The sequence below is a fragment of the Podarcis liolepis genome (assembly GCF_965112155.1).
Source record: "Podarcis liolepis genome assembly, chromosome: 4".
NCBI classification, from domain to species: domain Eukaryota; kingdom Metazoa; phylum Chordata; class Lepidosauria; order Squamata; family Lacertidae; genus Podarcis; species Podarcis liolepis.
In genome coordinates this window covers 60,350,188-60,366,604 of record NC_139558.1, presented here as the reverse complement: position 1 = coordinate 60,366,604, position 16,417 = coordinate 60,350,188, and the positions used below count along the sequence as shown (strand labels likewise).

General features: G+C 39.9%; 1 protein-coding gene across 2 annotated transcripts in view; it reads right to left on the bottom strand.

Annotated features, from left to right (window-relative positions):
* SAMSN1 (SAM domain, SH3 domain and nuclear localization signals 1) overlaps nucleotides 1–16,417 on the bottom strand; it is a 75,717-nt gene that overhangs the window by 23,903 nt on the left and 35,397 nt on the right. The window contains exons 1-2 of one of the 2 annotated variants that reach the window (XM_083500696.1): nucleotides 15,295–15,486; nucleotides 233–304 (exon numbers count right to left, since the gene is read on the bottom strand). In XM_083500696.1, coding sequence (XP_083356822.1) covers nucleotides 233–304; nucleotides 15,295–15,351 — 129 coding nt within the window. In that variant the 5' untranslated portion in view covers nucleotides 15,352–15,486. Of the gene's footprint in view, nucleotides 1–232; nucleotides 305–15,294; nucleotides 15,487–16,417 lie in introns of those variants that run through there. The other variant, XM_083500697.1, reaches the window with a different exon arrangement.

The window sequence follows — 16,417 nt, the reverse complement described above, 5'->3', positions numbered from 1 at the left end:
CACTACTCAACAACAGCAACCTGCTGTTTGAGTGTTTTCCCCTCCCAAAACCAAGGTTCTGTGTGCTGTATCATCAAATCATTAAGTCTGCACAAATTTTACTCAATTTAGCATTCAGTTGCTCACTCAGCTGGTGCAAAATCCACTGTATTTTGCACAATGTGCTTTCTGTTGCATGTACAGAAGTTAAGGAGCCGTTATGTAAAATAACTAGATTGAGTAATATACAAACCTCAGATGAATCATCTGGCTTTGAAACTGACTGATGTCTGCGTTGGTCAAAGTTCCCAAAGCTACTTGCTCGCTATGAAAAGAAAAAAATAAATATAGATAGACACACTAGCATAATTATTTATTTTTAGAGTAAGCTGATACAAAGTTTTCATAACTTTGCTGAGTGTTGCAGTTGGTACATGTTATGCATTGATATTTGACATATGGTCAGTGATGATAATCAAATACCGGTACATTATAGATGAGGCAATCAGAACTTTGCAGAGTTGGAAGTTATCAGTTTTTACCTTTATCCTGAGTCCAGTCCCAAAGGATGGCTCTACTCACCAATCTCACCCTGAGCAGGTAGCTACAGTTGACTTTTAAAGTAACTAAGGTCAAATCCACACCATACATTTAAAGCACATCCAACTTACATGATTCCCCGTCCCAAAGAATTGTGGGAACTGTAGTTGGTTAGAGGTGCTGGGAACCATAGCTATGGGAGGGGAAAATTACAGTCCCCAGGATTCTTTGGGGGGAAGTCACGTGTTTCAAATAATAATAATAATCATCAGCATCAGCATCATCTATTATTTGTACCCTGCCCATCTGGCTGGGTTTCCCCAGCCACTCTGGGCGGCTTCCAGAAAGACCAAAAATACACTAAGATGTCGCATATTAAAAACTTCCCTGAAGAGGGCTGCCTTAAGATGTCTTCTGAATGTCAGGTGGTTGTTTATCTCTTTGACACCTGATGGGAGGGCATTCCACAGGGTGGGCGCCACTACCAAGAAGGCCCTCTGCCTGGTTCCCTGTAGCTTTGCTTCTCACAATGAGGGAACCGCCAGAAGGCCCTCGGCGCTGGACCTCAGTGTCTGGGCAGAACGATGGGGGTGGAGACGCTCCTTCAGGTATACTGAACTGAGACTGTTTAGGGCTTTAAAGGTCAACACCAACACTTTGAATTGTGCTCGGAAACGTACTGGGAGCCAATGTAGGTCTTTCAAGATTGGTGTTATGTGGTCTCGGCGGCCGCCCCCAGTCACCAGTCTAGCTGCTGCATTCTGGATTAGTTGTAGTTTCCGGGTCACCTTCAAAGGTAGCCCCATGTAGAGCGCATTGCAGTAGTCCAAGCAGGAGATAACTAGAGCATGCATTGGATGTGCTTTAAATGTCTGCCTTAAGACACACACTTTTTGTTCTCTTCTACACAGGTTTGCCAAACACTCCTAATGTACTACAAAGTGTTTTTTAATTGCGATCAAATCAACAACGGATAAGGTAGGAACAATGAGTTGGATCCAGATTTAGTGTTATGCTTAATTTAAGCCCTACTGATTTCTGTGAGTCTACTCTCAGTATTACTGAATGCTACTCTATTAACTTCATTTTTTTATAACAACAAAACCTATGTACTAAAGGTAGTTTGGCTATATTTACATATTGCCCTTTTGGTTCTGCAAGGGTTTGATGGTTGGTTCTGAAAGAGCCTCATTATGGGTATGTTTGCATTGCTGACCGTTATGCAAAGTGACAAGTGTGCATTCAAGTTCAGCAGTGGTGATTCTAAGAATGATGTACGTGCAATTGACACTAACTGTACACTTTACAAAGTAGCTTCCTTGGAGAATTTTCACTCTGGAAGGTGCCTCATCTTATTACAATCCCGGTAATAAATCACAAATTTACTACCTGTGTTAGATCCCATTTCTTTTACATTCTTTTGAAACTAAAAATAAAGAGTAATAGACAATTTACTGATGGAATAAAATTATCATTTGGACAACTAGTTCGCAATCGCATGAAGATCAGTCTTGCTAGCTGCAACCCTCTTTTGATTGTTTATTTGATTTTATAGCCCACATTAATCCTCAAGGCTCAGGAATAATTCCTTATCTAGAGCTGCAATCTCACTAGTGAAAAAAAATCTGATTGAGTACAGTGGAAATGACTTCAGAGTAAATTTGTTTAGGATTGCATTGCTATTCATTTTCAACACCTCCTCCACCCCCCAAAATGGGGCAATGGGGAGGTCATCATGGTGCAAACACACCAGCAGGAAGGCCAAATTGGTTCTGCCAATTTGTGTGTTTGCAGCACACTGATCTCCCTGTCTCATCTCTCCTCCCTCCTGGTAGGCAGCATTGCCCCATCTGCTGGAAACTAGTGTGAGCCACTACTGGTGCATGTGAGAGTTTCAGGCCTGGGGTTATCACATCCATCCCATGCACGTAGCCGCTGAACAGTCTGTCAATGTGGCCCTTGAGCTACAAAAGCTTCTCCACTCCTGGCTTACTCTAATTTTATATCAAGTTTACTTTGCCCCCTTATTTGATTCATGGTAACAGAACATTTTCATTGCTACCCATTACATATGGTGTGTGTGTGTGTGTGTGTGTGTGTGTGTGTGTGTGTGTGTATACATTTTGCAAATGGGTGTCAGCTATCCCCCTCAGTTCTTACAGTTAACATTTCATTTACAGATTTTCTATATTAAATCAATGAACAATATCCTGACAAGTGGTGAGAGGCATCTCAATAGTGTGATATAACACACAGCACCAAAGATTATGGGCCTATCAGGCAGGATTAACACCTTTTGCTGACTTTTCAGTCCTGCTGAATATGCCCCACAGCACTGTAGATAAATGAAGGAAGGCTACAATTCACCACAATGTTTAATTGAGGAAGAGGCTCGTGCCGTGATACAAATTTAGCAGCCAGTGCCTTTTAGTAGCATTCGGGATGCCTACGATGAATCCCTGTTTATTGAAGTGCCGATGTGATAGTGAGACACTGAGGAGCAGAGGGGAAATAATGCTTATCGTTGCTGTTCTCATAAAGAGCCAGAGCTGAGGGAAATCAGTTATTCCTTTCGAGGCTCACAACAATCTTCTATCCTATCTGAGCAGAGGCCTTGGGCTATTTTGTCATGTACCTTTGTGTTGTGCCGTACTTATTAAACATTAATAAGAGCTGCAGGATGGTTTCCACCATTCTAGATAATGGCCTTGTTGCACAGGAGAGCATTAAGCAGGGCTACTTCAGCAATTCTCAGTCCCAACTTCTTTTTTCTCCCCATTAAGTAATCAATATAGCTGCCACCTTTTAAAATGCATTCAACCCCATGACAACAGTGTAGAAAAACACATTGAGGAGCTGAGGGCCTGCAGTGTGTGTGTGTACTTGACTCCTGAGTCCTTCTGCTCGCCTGTGCCAGCCGCCACATCAGCTTCAGTGAGTATCTGCCTGGTGAAGCCATTGGTGTAATGTGGGAGCCTTATTTTCCAGTTTTACAAAAGCTTTTAAAGCAAATGCAAGTCTCTTGGAAGAGAATGGGCCATTGATTTTGACACTGGTATTCAGAATCCCATAAAATTAAGTGATTCTCTTTTGGAAGGATGACTACATTAAGCAAATTAATCTCCCTGAACATAAAATGTACTGCGGGAAGGGAAGGGTTTGCATGCACCCATTAAGAAGGAGCAAGAACGCAGGAGGTTCCCTTTGGGCACCAAAATATTTCTGATTGGATGATTTGCCAGGAGAAGAGGAATGTGAGAGCTGGTGAACAAGTTTACTTCTTGGTCAACTCACTGCTATGTTTTCAACAATTCAGCCCCTGTAAAGCTAGTTCTGGTGTCCTCCCTCTTGTAAGTCACATGGAGTTGAGGTTGCTGGAGGATGTTCTGCTTTGGAAAGGACTATGAACTCTTAAGTCCTGATTCATAAATACCCCATGAACCAACATAGCCAAAAATCAGGGATTATTTTTTTTGTTCAGATATTTCTAAATCACAATTTCGTAGAAGAGATAACAAAGCAGTGTACAGCTTGAGAACAAATACTACAACAAGAAGCATCAAGAGCATATCAGCAAAGCTGCCTGAGAAAAAATAAATCAAATTGCAAAGGCCTAAACAATACAGTTTTTGCTGTAGAACTGTGGTGAAGCAACATCTGGATGGCACCATGTTGGCCACCCATTTCTTCTTGCTTGCTTTTCCTTAACTGAAGGCTCTATATACATATAAGTATGCCTGTCACTATTGCTAGGATGCTCTTCTTTCCGCTCCTCCTTAATTTTTACTATATACTTTTGAGAAGAGGTTTTCAGCACAGAGGACAGGAGGTGTAAATGTGCTACTGGTTGAGGTGCTGACATTGTTATAATTGTTGTATTTTCCATTCCCCGTCTAAATCATCACTAACTCTCATTCTTCCTTTCTGGGAGGTCTGTAGTACACTGGGTTTCCTGAGAGCCAGAGTTAATCCCTGCATCACATTCCTCAATAGTAATAATCAGCATTTAATACTGGGAAATATTAACAGAACTAATGCTTACAGCCAGACCCAAGACAGCCATAAACCGTATCTTGTGCTTTGTTAGGTTATGCTAACTAAAGAATTATCTGTCTAGCTTATTAGCATTTGGTGAGGCAGACAGCCTTAAGATGCCAAGTTATGCTTTTCTATGAGCACAAATGGGGGTTGTATGAGATCAGTGCACCTATGGTAAATATGCATTTCAGGAAAGGCCACACAGAGCCTCATGCACCACTAAGACAAAGGATAAAGAAGTGGGAGATCATGTGCTGGCCTTCTGAACAGGAATGAGGTTCATCCACCTGCTTTTATAACATTGGCTTTTATTTGTCCCGTGTGCAAAATCTTTTTTTAAATATGGCCATAAACTGTTTCATCACCATAAGTGCTCCTTTGGAACTAGGTTAGTACCTTAGGATAACTGTTGAGAGACTTTAGTGAGCTGTTCACATCTCAAATATTCATCCAGCTTTGTTCACAAGGCGCTTCTTTTTATTCGTGCATGGCATTTTCCTGCTTTGTTAAGAATTATGGGGCAGAATGCATCCATTCTGAGCCATGCAGTTGTGGAAACACTCCAGCTAGTCCTTAGCTGCTTCCATCAGTGCCAACCATTCTGGGCTTTTTGACATTATAGAACTGGGGCGTTCAACATAATATATGCTCTCTTTGTAAAGGCAGCCTTCTGATCTGGTCTCAAAAAGCAGGTTGTGGTTGACTTCGTTAGCAAGTTTAGTGGCTGTGTCTCTGTGGAGATGTTTTGCAGATATTGGCATACATAATAAATAACTATTTCCTGAAAGCATCTCAGTTCTTTAAGCTAAGGCTTTCAACTTTGTGATGGCATTTACCTTCTTTGCCCCATGCTATGTGATTATTGGTCATTAAATTTGAAAAATTTGAAAAATGGGGATGTTCAACTATGTTGAGATCCACAATTTGGGAAAGCTCTAGATAAATGCTTTCTTCATTACAGGTGTGTGTGTGTGTGCAGGCACAATCTGCTTTAAATCTGTTTTGTGGACATGTCTATCACAACTTTAGTTTTGGGAGCTCCAGAAGAGCACTACGTTCAGTTAACGACCACCACAAAATGGCGCAGGAAAAATAAAAGGTGCATTGGACCCGTAAGCACTATTAAATACTTCATAAATCTCATTAACAGACGATTACAAAAATCACTGTCAATGGGAGAGACTGTTGTCTTGCCTGAAGCCATTGATCATGGCCTCCATTAAATGAATGATAAACTCCTTGTTGTCTTCCTTGGAAGTGATCAAACTCTTTCGTTCCTTTTTTATCAATGTTGCTACCACATTGTTATGAATCATAATGTCAAATAATGTTATGGTCATGAGAATTAGAGCAAATATGTTCTAGGAGATAAGGTTTGTATTAAATACAGGTCCTAACCTGTCCCTATTATATCTAACTTCCTTCTTGAGCTTCTTTAGTAGCTGGAGATTAAGAAAAGTTTCAGTCCCCTCAGCTATGTTTTACTGTATCCATCCAGCAGTGCCCTTGACCATAAGCAATGACCAACTGTACACTAATTCTTAGGAAGATTTTTTTTATAAAAAAAGGAATGGGGAGGGAGGAATTTTACTACTTTTAAATGAGTGTTTGATGCATCATTTTGGTTTACCTGATTAATGTGCACAGCAAACTCAGCCACGAGAGTTGTAATGTTTCTGCAAGCTTCCCTAAAGCGAAGCTCAGCCATTAATTCAATGGCACATGTCAGCTCAGCAGAACAAGGTCACTCTTCTCCTTCAAGGGGAACCTTTTTAGAAATAATAAAACTGACAGAAAGTTCTTTTTTGCATGCTTTATATCACCTGAGGTTGAGTGCTGCAGTGAATATAGCAGGGCTTATAAACAACCTCATGCCCAAGCAGCCCCAAACCCACCAGATTTTTTGAACCTAAACTTTTTATTTTTTTTAAAGCCAATGACAGTTTTATGCACAGCAAATATGCCATATCATGTAATCCTAAATAAATAAAAATAAGTAAATCTTTTCTTAGGATTTTTGGAGGAGAAGGTTTGTAAACTCAATGAGCACAAATGGCTGATGTCGCAGGCAGCAGGTTAATAAGGAAGAAAAATATAGAGTGAAGGACTTTGTGTAGTCAATTCCACAGAGGTTTCACCTTTGAGTGCAAAGTGAGGAAAATTTATTTCAAATATTATTGGATTGCCCTGTCTCCAGTTCATTTATATAGCGGACTGTAAATCTGTAAAAGGACTTTTTAAATGTAAAGTAAATGCAAGGTTGATCCAGCGCACTGAAGTTTACAAATAACCAGGACCAGCTGAGTAGCTGTTTGACAGATGTTAAAAACTGAAACCTGCTGACTTAGATGCAGAAAAGAAAGAGCAAAGTGTAATCAAAACCCCAGTACTGAAGCTGCTCCATGTTTGGCCCACCACCACATTTTTTAGAGCAGGAATGGAACCAAATGAAGACTTGTACTGTATAGGTTATCCAAGTGACATGGGTTCAGTATGCAGATGGCCTGGATACATTAGGTGTCAAACTAAGTCATACTAGGAACAGGCTTAATGAAATCTATGCACATAAGTTTGACTAATGGTGGATATCACTCGTAGGATATCCATGTGGCCTCTCTGTAATCTCTCCTACAGTTTAAATGACACTGGGTTGAATTGAACATTGCACTATTACAAACATTCCATCTATGCAGGCATATCAGACAGGAGAATTCCCCTTCCCTTTCCCCATGAGCTGTTCAGAGGGGGTTCTCCTGACCCCTGCAAGCCACTTGGGGGGGCATGCAGGGGGGGAGAGGAGAAGAAGCCCTTTGCAGAGGGCTTCCACTGATAGGATTTGCTAGGTGAATCCCACTCAGAACTTATTTTACACACACACACACATACACGGACTGTAAAAACATCTGGCCTTGGGAATTTCTCATTGAGAGTGTTTTTGACTGAGTTATATTTTTGTTGAGTTTATTCTTGGTATCTATTCTATTATTTTTATTCACTTCTCTGTTGCTGAAAAGCTGTTGGAAAAGCAGTAGATATACTTATTCTAAAAAAGTACATCAATTAATAAGAGCTTGAGTTCTTATCAATTAATGCCTCGGCAAGTTGATCCCAGTTGGACAACATGTCCACTGTAAAAAGACTAGCCACTTTACCAATGCATTTACACTATAAAAGAGCAAATTATGCAGTCACCTATGTGAGTAGGCAGGCAAATTCTGTACTCACTTTGCCCTACTGGGTGAATAGCCTAACATCCAAAGATGTTGACAAAGCAGTGGCAGGGGCATGGCTCACAACTCTTCTGCCCTCTTTCCTTTGAAGTGATATTTTTCTCTAAATGGTTGTTCCTTGTTCTGAATCTCAGATATTTTTCAAATTAGATAAGCAGATATTTTATCTAATTAAGTTCACACACATTCACATTATGTACAGTGATCTAGTGCAGCAACCCTCAGAAAAATCTGCCATGCAAAATAGGGTAAATTCTGCCTGAGTATCATAATCATTTTTATTTATTTTTAAAAATGAGGTTAGTAGATTAGAACCATCAGGTTTGGATTACTGGAAGTTTTCTGTCACCATTAAAAAAAACCTTCAACCACATCCTCTTGCTGCACTTATTTTTTTTTAAAAAAATGATGCCTGACATACATGTACCACAGTCTTAGATGGGGGACAGCGAGCTCTGGAAATGCAACACAAAAGCCAAAATGAACCTTAAAATCCCATTCACCTTTTGGGAATATAATAGTAGGACTGATGATGGCACAATTCATTATGATTTTGAATCTCTACAATCACAGGGTGGCAGATTAGCAAACTGGACCTAAACTACCATCACAACAATATATTTTAACATGATTTTAAATTGTCTTTTGTTACCTGTATTACAACTTCCAAAATTGTCTTTAGTGTTAAACAAATAAATAAATCTTAAAATGAGAATGTTATGATATATGAACACAACTGAAGAAACATGTAAATTTAAAACAAGGAACATCTCACTGAAAAAATTAAAAAATTAAAAACATCAACAAGCAATCATGAACAGGAAACCATTAAGAAGCTATCCTCTGCAGGCCTCACTGAAATAAATAGGAGCTACCACGGTAAACAAAGTTTTCTATGGGATTGTTTTGGCTCAACTGTCTACACAGAATACAAGAAAATAAGCAGTATTGTTGGCTGCAGAAACTTTGACTAATGGACACCCCCCCACACACACTCGTGTGATGATGAAGCAGCCGATGTTAGCTCTGACCCAGTTTAATTTACAAGGCCTGCAGAAAACAGGAAAACCTTATCTGTAATGTCACCTGAAGTTCTTTTTTTAACTGAATATAAAGACAAGTTTCTATGCATGTGGGTGTCATCCGATAATGCTTACAGGTATTTCCAGCAAAAATCATCATACCCAGATGTTATCTGTTTGTGGCTGTTTTGCAGAACTTGCAAATACCTTGACAGTCTTCTTGGAAGATTATACTAAAGACCTTTGATGACAGACCTATGTGCCATCTCTGCCTCTAAGCATAAATTTACACAGTTGGAAGCCAGAAAAATGTAGCTTTATCATCAGCTCATCACCTCTCATTATTGTAGGAATAAATGCAAATGGGGGGGGGGGATGTGACTGCCAAATAGGTTGTAGAAACCAGCTACAATGATATGAGTAGCTGATTAATTATGGGCTCAATTTCTTTATGAAATCTAAACTTTTCTGTTTTAAATCTGAATCTCCTAAATGCCTTTGAAATAACATTAGAAAGCTTAACCCTGGTTAATATTCATTAATGGTATACAGTCTCCACATTGCATATCTTGGTCTTTAAAACCCACAATTATATTTTGAATAATGAATGTTTAGCATGACAGTAACTTTTATTTTTGTATCTGCTATTTTGGAATTCATTGTCTCCACCGTTAAACAGGAGAACAACATAGGAAATTTATGAAGAATCTATCTGATCCATAAGCACAATTTTGTTTCATTTTTAAAAATAAAATAACAAACCACTGAATTGCTCCACCACCTCCTAAGACGAAATTGGGACATTCTCCCCCTCTCACTGCACTAACTTGCTGCTGCTTGCTTGCTGACTCGCATGCTCCCCCACACCATCCCATCACCACCACCAGTTGCTGGTTTGTACCCCCTCATTCCACTGCCGCCACTGCTTCTCTGCAAGCCCGCCCCCCCATCGCGCCACCGCTTGCACATACGCCACCTTAGTGGCTTGTGTGTGCGCATGCCCACTACTGCATGCCACACTGCACCACCACTCAGTTGTGTGCCGGGGGCTGCCCGCCTCCACCACACACTGATTTACTTCTAGAAGTGGCACTGTACATCACAAAGCTGCAGCCCTTTTCATGCATGTTGTGGTAGGTGGCAGCAGCCAGCCACCCAAGGTGCTCTACAGCTTCTGTAATTGCAGGAATGTCCCGGTAAAAATGGGACAGTTAGGTAGTAAAGGTAAAGGTAAAGGGACCCCTGACCATTAGGTCCAGTCGTGGCCAACTCTGGGGTTGCGGCGCTCATCTCGCTTTATTGGCCGAGGGAGCCAGTGTACAGCTTCCGGGTTATGTGGCCAGCATGACTAAGCCACTTCTGGCAAACCAGAGCAGCGCACAGAAACGCCATTTACCTTCCCGCCGGAGTGGTACCTATTTATTTATTTGCACTTTGATGTGCTTTCGAACTGCTAGGTTGGCAGGAGCTGGGACCGAGCAATGGGAGCTCACCCCGTCGTGGGGATTCGAGCCGTGACCTTCTGATCGGCAAGTCCTAGGCTCTGTGGTTTAACCCACAGAGTTGCAATGCACTTAAAACTTTGTTCACAAGCATATGCTCATGATTTGAGAACTGCAACAGGAAGTAATGACCTGCACGTGTGAATGAGTCACCGTGGATGGAACCTAAAATACAGTTTTTGAGTCAGTTTATGCAATCAGGATCCTGTCTGAAACTGAAATGTACAAAAATCAAGTAAATCAGCCCTTAGATTCCAGCAATTTTGATTGTGGTTGTGCCCCATCCTCCATCCACCCATTCCTGGACAAAGTTAAACTCATTCATACACATCAAGCAGCTTGTTCCATTTGTAGGAGAATATAATTCTCCACTGGCTACCACTTCCCTACTTGTAGGAATGAAGGGAGCAGCACTTTACATGCTACTGTGTGAAGTGTGTCTGTGTGTGCACATTAGCCTGTAAGCCCTGCAGTTTGAGGGTTTTTTCTAAAAGTGCGTTTGCAGACATTGCTTTGCAGGTGTCCACACCTACATGCTGTGCAGACAACATGAGCAGTTGCCACACAGAGGTCATAGACCCTCTAGCACATCAATTTCTTTGCTCCCTCCCTGTTCAATGCACACTGCACTTTATGAAAAAATGCTTGTAGGTTTATTGAGATGCCAAAAGTCCAGTAGCACAGGCTACATACACAGTTATACTGCACTCAGTGTTTGCCCAGGGGCTTCCTTCCATTGTGCCACACAAGCAACTTCAAATGACTACGTATCTTTTTTACTTTTGGCATTGTGTTCAGAATATCCCTGCCCTAGCACCAGACAGGCCTGGAACATCACACAGTTTGATCTGTTCAGTGAGGAATGCAAAAAAAAAAAAAAAGGCACTTCATAGACCCTCTGGCACTTCAGGCTTTCAATATATCTGCTCCCTTTTATACCAGTTAATTCCATTAGAGTCATGGTGGTTTTTAAAATGTCACCGTACAGCTGTGTTTTGTCCAAGGGCAATGCACAAAACGGATGCACTTCATATCTATCAAACTGCTACCATAAGCATCAGATAAATGGCTCTTGGTGGAAAAGTTTTTAGTGATTACAACACTAAGTTGATTGAAGTTTCGATAAACTGGAGTGATTACTTAAGAAGCAACACCACAATAAATACCATGGCAGAAGCCAGCCCCTTCCCAATTGTGTTTGCGTGCAGATGAGAAAGAGTTAATGGTGGCTGTTTCCATCTGTCCTTTTAAAGAGCATAAACACTTAATGGAGGCTGTTTCCGCTCCCTCCTTTCAAATAGCAAAACATTAGGGAAGCCTATGCAATTCTCCAAAGACTAAAATATACCAATATACTTGGTGTTTTTTTTTACAAAACCAATTGATTATCTTCAAAGTAATCCCAACACCAAATGGCTCAGGTACCTCTCAGGTTAATATCTTCATGGAAGGATGTGGGGGAGTATCTACACAAGTGCAGTCCAACAGTGTCACAAGACTCTCCCCAATAGGAGGTTCCCATATGGCGTTCTCACTTTCCACACAAGGAAATGTAAGATGTAAGACGGCTTATAACTGTTCTACGGAAAGGTGCTTTCAGAACACCAAAAACATGCTATACCAACAATATGAAGATGATAATGTGTGTATGCTGACCTAAAAAATGCATCTCTGAGAGACATTGAGTGTCTGCGTGTAGCTGCTCAGTTTACCCACTGAAGTGAATAGGGGATTCTTGTTTATACCGAAGCTCATTTTAAAAGAAAAATAAATGGTTGCTAGATAAATATTGAAACTACTAAGCATGACTGTTACTAGTTTTTGTAGAATGCAATGCCTGACCAGCCAGGAAGGCATGCAAGGAAGTTCCTTGTGAAATCCTGCCAGTTCCTTTTCAACTATAGGTGCATGTTTTAAATGTTTCCCAACCATATGGTTAGTTTGGTAACAATCTTCTTTAGAGGGGAATTGCAAAATTCAGTATGACGAATGCAGAATTGATTTTAGTTAGGTTCCCCCCACTGTTCCCTACTTTTAAACACATAGTGAAAATCAGTATAAAATGTGTGGAAGACACACTGGCTTAGCACCACTATGCTTTTGCATTAAACATTATCAAAATATATATCATAGCAAAATAAAAGATAAATGTACTATCCTGTGGTACATTCGTCATTTATTTTGTCACTTCCTTCCCATGAAATTACATTGATTAAGATAATAAAAAGGTATCAGTAAAATATTGTAGAGAAAATGGGTGGTGGTGGATACAAACATTGGTGAGCCACAGCGGTGGTTCACTAGAAGGGGAAATTTGCTGAGGAGTGGCCATTTAATTTTGCACATGGTAGTTCTAAACTTGTAGAAAGCCAGTCATCTAGAGACTTTCAATGAGCAGTCATAACGCAGAACACAGCCACTCTAGATGATGGAATGATTGTGAAAGTGTGGCAATACTATGCACTTCTGAAGTGTCTGGAGGCATGTCTCCTCTCAGAGGAACCATGTAAGGTGTTTTAAAATTACCATCTTTTCCCAGCCTGCAGAAAGGCTTAAGGAGCAATGTGTCCATGACAATATTTTCTTTCTCACTGAATGTTGTGGCCGTCAGGGGCCAGATTTAATTTCTGGACCTATCAGCCCTCTGCAAGGGATCAATACATTATAGCTGTAGAATGGAGCTATTTCAAACACAACTCCACATAGGTGGTACACATAGTTCTGATTGCCAACTGACAGGAATAGTCAATGGCCTCAGGAGAAACACCTGGAGTGCTGTTCGCTCAGCAACTGCTACCTAAGGCAATGGTAGGGCCGGCCCAATGGTGGCCATTGCCCATCATTAAACATATAAGATTAAATAACTTATTGATACCAATTATTAATTCATCCATTTTATTACAGTCCTAATCAGCTTTTAAATCAGTGAAGAGAGGATTGTGTTATCCATTCTATCTTCCCAGAAAATATTGACTTGTTCAAGATTACTGTTGATAGTACAAGTTCATCCATTCTTTCCCCAGAAAGTGGCAGAAAGTGTAATTCAATCTGGGAAAATCCCTTTATCATCAGAAGATCAGTCTTAGGATGCTCAGGAAGTTCATAATTACTGCATGAACTTAAAGGTTTTATGTGTGTAGAAAATTTTTATTCACTGAACCACTTGAAATTAATTAAAATATTTACAGCAATACAGCAGATTACAGCTGTAATAGTAGCACATTGTCTTATACTATTATTTGCAATAAGATTTATTAGTCACTTGTTACCTTAAAGATTTCCAAGTGACCTGTGTTTTTAAAAATGGAATATAAATACAATATACCATCTGAAATTCATATAAAACATTAACATTTTTATACAAACACCTACAATTCACATACACACAATAACAGTCACAGAAAGCTTAGAGTACCAGATAAGAAAAAATATGAATCAATCCATAAACAATATCTTGTTGACCCAACCAAAACCCTTTGTTTTTTCAAAAATGAAAATCTGTATTATTATCAGAACAATGTACCAGCAATATTTTTATGCTAGATATAAAGGCCATCAAAAATAAATTACCAAAAAATGGAAAAAGTGGATCCAACTGTGAAAATTCATTTTGAACCCAAAATATTCCACCTCCCCAATTCTTTTCACAAGTAATGATTTCACACTCGTGCAGCATTTTATTCTGCCAAAAATAAAGGGAGGGGAGAGAAATGAAAATACAAGGGCAGGAAAATAATAATTTGGTTGTCTTGTGCTCTTGGCAAGACTCTCCTCTGCTCCTCTTTGCTACTTGAATGTCCTAACCTGGGAACAAAATATCCAAAGTTTGCTATTTATGTTCCTATGGGAAAAATCTAACTCTACCATGTCTAACTCTGACATCAATGGGATTGGAATTTAGAATTAAATTTAGACTTAGAATTAAAATGTATGCATTCAATATCTTAGCTATAACTGTATATCTGTATATATCTTTCTATATGTTATCTTTGCCTCTGAATATAAATGTAAAACACAGGCAGCCAAAACAATGAAGAACTGAACAATAAACATTGTTGAGGGATCAATTATATTATACCTGAAGGCAAAAGGGTACCAAAATAACAAACGTCTGCTACTTCAAATAAAATGCATTCATAATCTGCCATTGTTAGGATTTACTATAAAAACACTTGCAGCAAAGTGCAACTGACTGTTAAACTAAAAAGTTCACTAAAGATAGAAAAACAAAAGTATTGATTCACAAAAACAAGCATCTGCAACAATTATGGAATCATAGTGATGCTCCTGTCTAAGCCATGGCTCGTTCCCAGACAACTTCTTCACACAGCAATTTACAAAGTTTCTGAACACTCATGTAACTGAGCACACATCCTTGTGAATAAAATGCCCATTACTTTTTGTCAGTACTAGTTCTAAGACCCCTGAAGGGTCATTTCACAATGAAAGAAGTAGAATTGTCGAGATGACACTTCTGAAGGAGCTACTTTCATATTTTTAAACTAAAAATAACTTAGAATCAAGGTCCCTCACTGGACTGGGAATGAGGGCTACATACAATTACCAAGACTTGGTCTTGTGCAACTCCCTCCGAGGGTGGTGGCCTTCTCTTTTAGCTAGGGCCTTTGTAAAATCCTCATTTGGAATTTGCTTACCTAAATCTGGGAATTACTCAGGGCAGCATGTTGAAGACAATTTCAAGGACACCTCTGCTTGCTTGGTACTTAGGTCTGAAGCCTGTAACATCTACTCCTGGAAGAGAGGGTCTTTGCCACCTCATTTTCATGGGAGGGTCTGTTTGTGTGAAATTACCCTCACCAAAAAAAAAGCTCACCCACCCCCCTCCAGAAATGAACATTGTCCAGCTGCTGTGAATATCAAAAACTTGTAATTTGGTACTATATAACTGAGATTATTTTGAGCACCACAGCTTGGGTTTTTCCATCTAAATGTAATTCCTTCTTAAATGCTAAATTCTCTTACCTTTGGCTTTTGAGTTTTTTCCTTATCTGAAGCATTCGAAGGTTTTCTCTTCAACATCTTAACATTCAGATTGAATCAAAATACCATTATAAGGCAGAGTTGCTCGATTTGCTCAGCCAAAGTGCAGCAGTGTGAATGATACACAGAGCTCAAATCAGCAAAATAAAACTTCCTTATTCTGCTAAGGATGTGACTTCACTCAGCTTTCTGCTAGGACTGGTTGAAAGACTGAAGATAGAGGAAGGAAGACAAAATGAGAAGAAGAAAGAGAGAGAGGGGCTCTGGGTATAACTCAGCAAGCGCTGCTCCTTCAGCTTCTTCCCCACATTTCTTTCACGGCAACTTCCACAGAAACGGTGCTTGATGCACTGTTTCCATACAAGCAGCCTTGTGTGGAAGGGTGAACAAGTCAGGGATGCTCGACCCCCTGCAGTGTTCTATAGCTTTGTCAACAATTTATAACATCCCAAACAGCAGGATTATTATTATCCTCTTCTTTCAGTGTTACAACCATACTAGGAAGCACCACAGCAATCATGATCTTCTGGCACATCCCTCTCAAAACAAATAAAAAATATAGTGAGCTGAAGTGTAAAAGAACACACACACTGCCTAGTATGTGATGTTCTAATGAGGGTGGGTAACAAACAATTTATATCCATTCTCCTGCAGCATTACCAGTTGCAGGGAAACAAGCAGAGACTGCTATTGCCTCCTTGTGCAATTCCCAGGAACATCTGGTTGGCCACTGTGGGCATCAGAGGAACTACACTAGAGGAACTACTTTTGTTTGATAGATGACCTTGGTCTGATCCAGCAGGATTCTTCTTATATTCTTACATGTTTTCTTTAGAGTAGGTTTTCAGGAGTGCATGGGAAGCTAGGCTCATGACTCTTTTGCAACCATTGCTCCAGGGCATATTCCTACAAAAAACATCTAAATGTGCCAAACAATCTTATCCCTAAAAAACGAAATCCTCCCTAGGTTGTCATCCTAGCCAGAAATGGAATCATATTTGTTATTAGCAGCCTACACTTGGTGTGAGCTAGTTTAGATCATTTGATATCAATGAGATTAAAATCAGCTTTACTCCTGGTACTTCTAGTCAACTGGTTTTTAGAG